At 46.0% G+C, this 8,753-nt stretch overlaps 1 protein-coding gene across 6 annotated transcripts in view; it reads right to left on the reverse strand.

The window, feature by feature from the left end:
- Positions 1–8,753, reverse strand: part of LOC133652122 (trinucleotide repeat-containing gene 6A protein-like) — a 98,970-nt gene that overhangs the window by 45,201 nt on the left and 45,016 nt on the right. For 5 of the 6 annotated variants that reach the window (XM_062050529.1, XM_062050531.1, XM_062050527.1 and 2 more), the window contains 2 exons: positions 4,137–4,433; positions 967–1,014 (listed from right to left, as the gene is read on the reverse strand). In XM_062050529.1, the coding sequence (XP_061906513.1) occupies positions 967–1,012 (46 nt within the window). In that variant the 5' untranslated portion in view covers positions 1,013–1,014; positions 4,137–4,433. The remainder of the gene's footprint in view (positions 1–966; positions 1,015–4,136; positions 4,434–8,753) is intronic. The other variant, XM_062050532.1, reaches the window with a different exon arrangement.

Raw genomic sequence — 8,753 nt, forward strand, 5'->3', positions numbered from 1 at the left:
TTGCATATGAAATCATTTGCACTATTCATCTGCGTTTTCTTCGCTGACAAATAGGTTCTCTTTTAGAAAAAATAAGCCAATACACTGAATAGGTATGTTATTGTTCATGCTATGGCGCCATCTTTTGGATGAGTTCACTCACTGCAGGTGTTGGAGTGCCCTTATAGATTCTTCATTCATCACTCCAAGCAACGTTTGTAAGTTTTACAATAAAACTTTAACAATTCTTACGTACTGAAGCGTCCCATGTGTGATGTCTGTAGGAGTGTTTTCATGCATATTTGTACGTGTCATGAAGCTAGCCTTGTTAACATTAGCTGATATGCTAACAAATGTCTGTTAGTATAATTAACTAACCATGGCATTAATTTTGTATTGTCTCGGTTTCGTAAATTCACCAAAACGTCACCGTGGAGTTATTGAGTCTGTTTAGCTGATTGGAGAGCTAGCTTGCGCAGCTAGTGGGTCCATGACAATGACTTCTGTTTTGTTTGATCAGATGTTTTACTGCCGTGTTACAGATACTGTTTGGAAACAATTAGGGTATGTAAATAAACATTTACAGAATCTTTCTTTAACAAAATATCTGGGGCTTATAGTCCAGTACGGCTAATATACAGAAAATGAGTTAAAAATTAGTTAATGCGTTCTTTGACAGCCCTATTTTTATTCTATACTTTTAATTAGGAGTCAGATATAGTTATTTTACATATACTACTGCTTTTTCTCTCTCTCAAGTGTAGCTCCTGCTAACTGGCAGCCATGGCATACATTACATGACTGCCAAGGGCTCACAGCAACACTTATTGTGTCCACTTGCCAAATTGTTTCAATCCAACTTCCCTTCATTCTTCCCTCTCTTATATGCCATGAGAGAAATGCCTCTCTCAAGGTCAGGGGAGGCCAAGCAAGAAGGCAGAAATGCTAAAAAGGAAGGAAATACAGAGAAAGGGAATGTGTAGTCACCTGTTTGATTAGGGGAATGGCTGACGGAATCCCGAATGGGAGCCATGCCTGGAAAGAGAAAGGAAAGGCTGTCAAACAGAGTTAGACAGAACTTGAGCTGAGGACAAAACAACTGGGAGATGGAGCGTGAAAAGAAAAGACAGAATTCAATAAGAAACAAGAGGCTGAGAGTGAAAAGAGTAGATAAGTGTTAATGGGCAGATCCAGCAAGATGGAGTATTGCCAAGTCCAAGTAGCGCTCGGTTTTTGTTATAGCTTGGCTGCATAACTTATTGACAGGCAGCTGTAATAAAACTACTCGGTTGTAATGTTAAGAATCCGGCTCACCAAGCCTTTGGGCGGGGCTTAGATGAGACAAAAAGACAGGTTTGTAAACAAAGGCGGATCCTGAACAGATTAGTCTGGAGGCTATGGTAGCTGCGTTTCTATCAGAAACATACACTTCATCAGAGCAGGAGCAAAATACACAAATCAAGACTTTTCATGATGTAAACTATCACTACGTTTCCATGCACTAAATTAGTCTGGATTTCTTAAATAGTTTTCCCACCTACGTGTGAAGTCCAAGTGTCCCTATTCACTCTCGAACACAGGCCTGAACAATTATTTTGACTCGGGGGGGCAAATTTAGAGAAAAAAATGTGTCTGGGGGCTGGTATATCTATTTTTAGGAACACTAATACAAAACCTCACAATGTCTAATTCAATGCTAAAAACTTTATGACAGACCGCCTTAAAAATCGGAACAAAATGTTTTTTTTTTACTGAATGAGACACCCAGAATGTACATGAAAATAAAGAATGTGGGATTTACAGTATTATCTATGAACGATAAAACACTGAATATTGACAACATATGAACGTCACACCCCCTCTCGATCGACATACTTTACAATCAAGTGAAACGCAACAAACACAGCGAAATATGAACGTGAAGGGTAATAAACATCTACAATCTGATATACTGTATCTGATATATGACTAAGCTTTAGAACTTTGTTGTAAAAATCTCCTTCCTCGTCTGTCTCTGACACCCGCATTTATAGCTGGCCGCTGTGGAAACGCTCCCCACCCATACTGCTTGGTGCCTCATGTGAGCTGCTGTGACTTATTTTACAATAGTAACTAGTATATCATGCATATGTGCAGATTCTAACCATTGAAATACTTTGTATAGTTCAAGACTTACGGTAATGTGAAAACATCACTGCACATCATAATGGCAGCTACAGTTTCAATCTTAAAGATCTAAAAACAAATTATTTGGGAATGTCTGGCGGGCCAGATTGAAAAGCTTAACGGGCCGCATATGGTCCACGGGTCTTAATTTGCCCAGGTCCGTTCTAACGTGACTATATGCCGTGTTCATTTTAGCATGGAAACATGTATTGCTTTTCCAGTTGACCTATGACGTCACACTCGGATCTGCGGTTCCTTACAACTTGTTTCAAGTGCTGTAATATTGGCACAAATATTAGGTTTCTAAAGGCTATGCTAATGTTAAATAGCAGACAGCAGCAAGAAATGATCTTGGATTGCGCTACGAACATGACTCTACTACCAAGAACGTATCGGAGCGGATGTAGGTCCCATGCAAAGAAAGACCGGCGGAAGAGTTTTTCAAATTAATTTTCGGACGCAGAATTATAGGAACGTATCTGAGTTTATTTAAAAGACTCTGTGGCTTGCTGAAGGAGTTTTAAATCAGAAGGAAAAGAGTGTTCGTTCCCCGGCCGATAAAGTTCCAGAGGAAGGTTGCTATTGTTCTGGACTATGAAAGTGAATCAGTTTGGAGTGCACAAATTCAGCGTGAAGAGGTTGGCCTTTAATACACCTACTTCATTAGCTTTCATTTTATTTGTATTTCGTACGGGAGACTTCGAATTAAGCCGGCGTTCTACATTTCCTTATCTAGCTTCTTAGATAAATCTCCATTTCTTTTTTTCTACCATCGATGCACGTCAAAATGTTCTATTATTTTTATTTATGGAGCAAATAAATAGTATCCTCTTTATTACAAATAAGGGTTGTTCCGATACCAATATTTTGGTACCGGTTATTGGCCGATAATATCGGCAGACCGATATTATCGGACATCTCTAATTATTAATGTACTTTTTCATTTACTTTCAATATCTGCTTATTTTCTGTTTTAACATGTTCTATCTACACCTCTGTTAAAATGTTATTATCATTTATTCTTCTGCTGTTTGATACTTTACATTAGTTTTGGAAGATACCACAAATTTAACTATCACTCCGATACTAAGTAGTGACAGGATCATACATTGGTCATATTCAAAGTCCTCATGTGTCCAGGGACGAATTTCCTGAGTTTATAAACATAATGTGAATTTTTCAAAAAGGAAAAAAGATTTTGTGACGATAACAAATATTGATGTAATCATTGTAGTATTGACTAGGTACGCTCTTATACTTGGTATCATTACAGTGGATGTGAGGTGTAGATCCACCAATGGCGTTTGACTACATTGTGACGCCAGTGAGCTACGGTGTGTAGTGAAGCATGTTTAGCTATTCCTTGTCCTGCAGGGATGATACTTGAAAGAAACTTACTTTGTCACCTTGGAGGCGAGGATTAGTGATTTAGAAGTAGCTAAAACACTGCCGACTGTGGATGGATGTTAGCTGCTAGCTAGCTAGCCATGTCTTAAAGCACCTCTTCCTCAGGGCGCTTCAGTGTTGTAACTTCCCTATTATCTTTAGTTTTTATGCCAAAGTGCGTCCATTCTCCCTTTTCTGTCTACACACTGTGTCTGCTTGTAAGTACTCCGTGTGTGCGCGCTGCCGAACATGCTCTTCTGCTCGTAAAACTATCAAGGTCATGACGTGACGAAGCGCCATCATGAGTATAGTACCGTTTTTGATTCATTAGTACCGCGATACTATACTAGTACCAGTATACCGTACAACCCTAGTACAAATGTTGCTTATGTTTATACTGAATGTTATCTGCTTCCGGGTTGACCTGTGCTGCAGTGTTTACGGGAGATATCCAGTTTCCAATCGCATAATGAAGGTGTGTTAGTCCGACTGTTCAAAAACCAAACACGATCGGATTAAGGTGTTTCCATGGGACTTATTTAGAAGTGGGACTAGTTTAGTGCATGAATGTTTGGAGGCCCAGACGTAGTTTTGACAAAGCTTACCTGTGAGGGGAGCACAGGGCTGCAGCTCCTGATTGGGCTGGAGGGCCTCCCCTGGCTGAAAGGAGAACTGGTTTCCTCTGGTTCCCAGGTTGACGAGGGAGTTGCGGACTTAGCAGGTACGGCCTCAAGGGTCTGGGGTGAAGAGGCCGGGTTGTTCAGAGTGGGCAACTGGCGGATCAGGCCCCCTTGGCATTTCTGACGACTTGCTGAACACTGAATGTGTGTGTGTGTGTGTGTGTGTGTGTGTGTTTGGGAAGGGGAATGCTGTTTGGATGAAGGACTTTGCTTTCACAGGTCCTGTGGATAAACACACACAACAGAGAAATTGAATAATACAGTACACTGAAAATCGACCGATTATCGGCGCTGGTATTTGGCATTTTGACGTATATGCAGATACAATATATACACTTATGATAGCAGTATTTAGTCTTTGAAGAAATAATAATTTAAGAAGTAGATGGTAATAACCACTGCTCAAAAACCAACCCGTTTGCCCTGCTGTTCCCCCAGTGGGAGTGGGCCTGTGTATTTGACAGCGAGTGTGTGCGCTTCACTCTCCTGACCTTTTGGAAGCGTTTAGAAGGTATGTTAGCACTTTCTGCCTGCAGCAGCAGGACACAGGTCTATTTATACATTTGAAGAAAACCACCACCAGTCGCTTCACTAATCAATGCACCAAGCCCAAAGTGGACAACAAAGTAGTTTTTACATGCAGTGAGCAGGGTTTCCCCTTCATGTAATTGATCGTGGCGTCCCACCACAGCAAAACAAAAGCCGCCACACCTTACTGTTAAGTAAATGAAACAGACATAAGTGTGGATTAGAGTTATTCAGTCTGTTAAACTGATTGGAGAGCTAGCTTGCGCAGCTAGTGGGTCCATGACGATGACTTCTGTTTTGTTTGATCAGCCGTTCTACTGCCGTGTTACAGACACCGTTTGGAAACTATTATAGTAAGTAAATAAACATTTACAGAACCTTTCTGTATTATCTTATTTCTAACGTATATAGCTGTGACTTATAGTCCGGAGCGGCTAAAAAAATGTTTTTATTTTTTCTCCTTCAAACATTTAGAGTGCGGTGCTTATATACACCAGTGCTCTCTTAAGCGTATATATTAGGGCTGTGAATCTTTGGAGACCACACGATTCGATTTGATTCTTGGGGGTAATGATTAGATTCAAAATGATTCTCAGTTCAAAATCAATACTTTAATAATATTGGATTGCCAGTTCTATGGTTAACTACATTCAGCCATAAAATAGATAAACAGCTCTGATAACTTTCTATATTACTTAAAATAAAACTGGTTTTGTTTGATAACATTTTACCCAAACATTTACTGAAGTGGCTGGAAAGAAAAGATTTTGAGAGAATAAGATATTTTGCATCGATTAAGAATAGATGCAATATACATACAATAATATATGGGTATGTGGGCTTGTATTAAGCCTCAGGGAGTTGAACGCCCCTGCCTTACATAGTTCCGGGTCACCCTTGGGCAAGGTGTAGCACCCGAATGCCCCCCCCATCAGGGTTACGATACCCCCCATGAACTACACTAAAAGAGGATGCGTTACCCGGCCCGGAGGAAGCCCGGGGCCCTCCTCCGGAGCTAGGCCCGGAGGTAGGGCTCGTCAGCGAGCGCCTGGTGGCCGGGCTTGCCACGGAGCCCGGCCGGGCACAGCCCGAAGAAGCTACGTGGACACGCCATCTTCTCTGCCACGTGGGCCCACCACCCGCGGTCGGAACCAGTGGGGTCGGGTGCGCTGCCAAGTGGATGGCGGTGAAAGTGGAGGCTCCGGACGGACCAATTCGGGGCAGCAGAGGCTGACTTTCGGGACGTGGAACGTCTCTACGCTGGTGGGGAAGGAGCCTGAGCTGGTGCGAGAGGTGGAGCGCTACCGGTTGGATCTGGTGGGGCTTACCTCTACGCATAGCAAGGGCTCTGAAACCACACTCCTGGACAAGGGATGGACCTTGTTCACTTCTGGAGTTGCTCAGGGTGTGAGGGCACAGGCGGGTGTGGGGATACTCACGAGTCCCCGGCTGAGTGCCTGTACGTTGGAGTTCACCCCAGTGGACAAGAGGGTCGCCTCCCTTCGCCTTAGGGTTGGAGGGGGGAAAACTCTGACTGTTGTTTGTGCATACGCACCAAACAGGAGTTCAGAGTATTCAGCCTTCTTGGATACCTTGCATGGGGTCCTGTATGGGGCGCCGGCAGGGGATTCCATAGTCTTGCTGGGGGACTTCAACGCGCACGTGGGCAATGACAGTGATACTTGGACTGGCGTGATTGGGAGGAACGGTCTCCCTGATCTGAACCTGAGTGGTGGATTGTTATTGGACTTCTGTGCTAGTCACGGACTTGCGATAACAAACACCATGTTCAAGCATAAGGATGCTCATAGGTGTACCTGGTACCAGAGCACCCTAGGCCAAAGATCAATGATCGATTTTGTAATCGTATCAGCTGATCTGAGGCCGTATGTTTTGGACACTCGGGTGAAGAGAGGGGCTGAACTGTCAACTGATCACCATCTGGTGGTGAGTTGGGTTAGATGGCGGGGGAAACCTCTGGACAGACCTGGCAAACCCAAGCGTGTAGTGCGGGTGAACTGGGAACGTTTGGAGGAGTCCTCTGTCCGGAAGGACTTCAACTCACACCTCCGGCGGGACTTCTCTGCCATCCCTGTGGAGGTTGGGGACATTGAACAGGAATGGGCAATGTTCAAAGCCTCTATTGCTAAAGCTGCAGATGCGAGCTGTGGCCAGAAGGTCTTAGGTGCCTCAAGGGGCGGTAACCCTCGAACACCCTGGTGGACAGTGGTGGTCAGGGAAGCCGTCCGACTGAAGAAGGAGTCCTACCGGGGTATGTTATCCCAGGGGACTCCGGAGGCAGTTGCAAGGTACCGGCGGGCCCGAAGGGCAGCGGCCGTGGCTGTGGACGAGGCTAAGCAGAGGGTGTGGGAGCAGTTCGGGGAATCCATGGAGAAGGACTATCGGGCGGCACCAAAGCTGTTCTGGAAGACCATACGGCACCTCAGGAGGGGGAAGCAGGGAACCATCCAAGCTGTGTACGGCAAGGATGGGACTTTGCTGACTTCAAGTGAGGAAGTCGTGGGGCGTTGGAAAGAGCACTTTGAGGAACTCCTGAACCCAAATACATCAGACACACCCTCCCTGATAGGAGCAGGGCCTGAGGATGATGGAGGATCGACGTTGATCTCTCGGAGTGAAGTCACTGAGGTAGTTAGACAACTCCACAGTGGCAAAGCTCCGGGGGTTGACGAGATCCGTCCAGAAATGCTGAAGGCTCTGGGTGTTGATGGGCTGTCTTGGTCGATACGCCTTTTCAACATTGCGTGGAAGTCTGGGACAGTGCCGAGGGAGTGGCAGACTGGGGTGGTGGTTCCCCTTTTCAAAAAGGGGGACCAGAGGGTGTGTGCTAATTACAGGGGTATCACACTACTCAGCCTCCCTGGGAAAGTTTACGCCAAGGTACTGGAAAGGAGGGTCCGGCCGATAGTCGAACCTCAGATTCAAGAGGAGCAATGTGGATTCCGTCCTGGTCGTGGAACAACTGACCAACTCTTTACGCTTGCGGGAATCCTGGAGAGGGCCTGGGAGTATGCCTATCCAGTCTACATGTGTTTTGTGGATTTGGAGAAGGCGTATGACCGCGTCCCTCGGGAGATCTTGTGGGAGGTGCTGAGGGAGTACGGAGTGAGGGGAACCCTGTTGAGGGCCATCCAATCTCTGTACAACCAAAGCGAGAGTTGTGTCCGGGTGCTTGGATGTAAGTCGGATCCGTTTCCAGTGGGGGTTGGTCTCCGCCAGGGCTGCGCTCTGTCACCTATCCTGTTTGTGATTTTCATGGACAGGATTTCTAGGCGGAGTCGTGGCCATGGCGGAGAGGGTATACGTCTCGGGGGGCTAAAGGTTGCGTCACTGCTGTTTGCAGATGATGTGGTCCTGATGGCACCTTCGGTTCGTGACCTTCAGCTCTCACTGGATCGGTTCGCAGCAGAGTGTTCAGCGGCTGGAATGAGGATCAGCATCTCCAAATCTGAGGCCATGGTTCTCAGCAGGAAACCGATGGTTTGTACAGTCCGGGTAGGGGACAGGACTCTGTCCCAGGTGGAGGAGTTTAAGTATCTCGGGGTCTTGTTCACGAGTGAGGGAAAGATGGAGAAGGAAATCAGCCGGAGAATCGGAGCAGCTGGGGCAGTATTGCAGTCTCTCTGCCGCACTGTTGTGACGAAACGGGAGCTGAGCCAGAAGGCAAAGCTCTCGGTCTACCGAGCTATCTACATTCCTACTCTCACCTATGGTCATGAAGTGTGGGTAATGACCGAAAGAATAAGATCGCGGATACAAGCGGCCGAAATGAGTTTCCTCAGAAGGGTGGCTGGCATCTCCCTTAGAGATAGGGTGAGAAGTGCAGTCACCCGAGAGAGACTCGGAGTAGAGCCGCTGCTCCTTCGCTTGGAAAGGAGCCAGCTTAGGTGGTTCGGGCATCTCGTGCGGATGCCTCACGAGCGTCTCCCTAGGGAGGTCCTCGTTGCACGTCCCACTGGGAGGAGGCCCCGCGGCAGACCAAGGACCAGATGG

This window comes from Entelurus aequoreus, linkage group LG06 (assembly GCF_033978785.1).
Source record: "Entelurus aequoreus isolate RoL-2023_Sb linkage group LG06, RoL_Eaeq_v1.1, whole genome shotgun sequence".
NCBI classification, from domain to species: Eukaryota; Metazoa; Chordata; class Actinopteri; order Syngnathiformes; family Syngnathidae; genus Entelurus; species Entelurus aequoreus.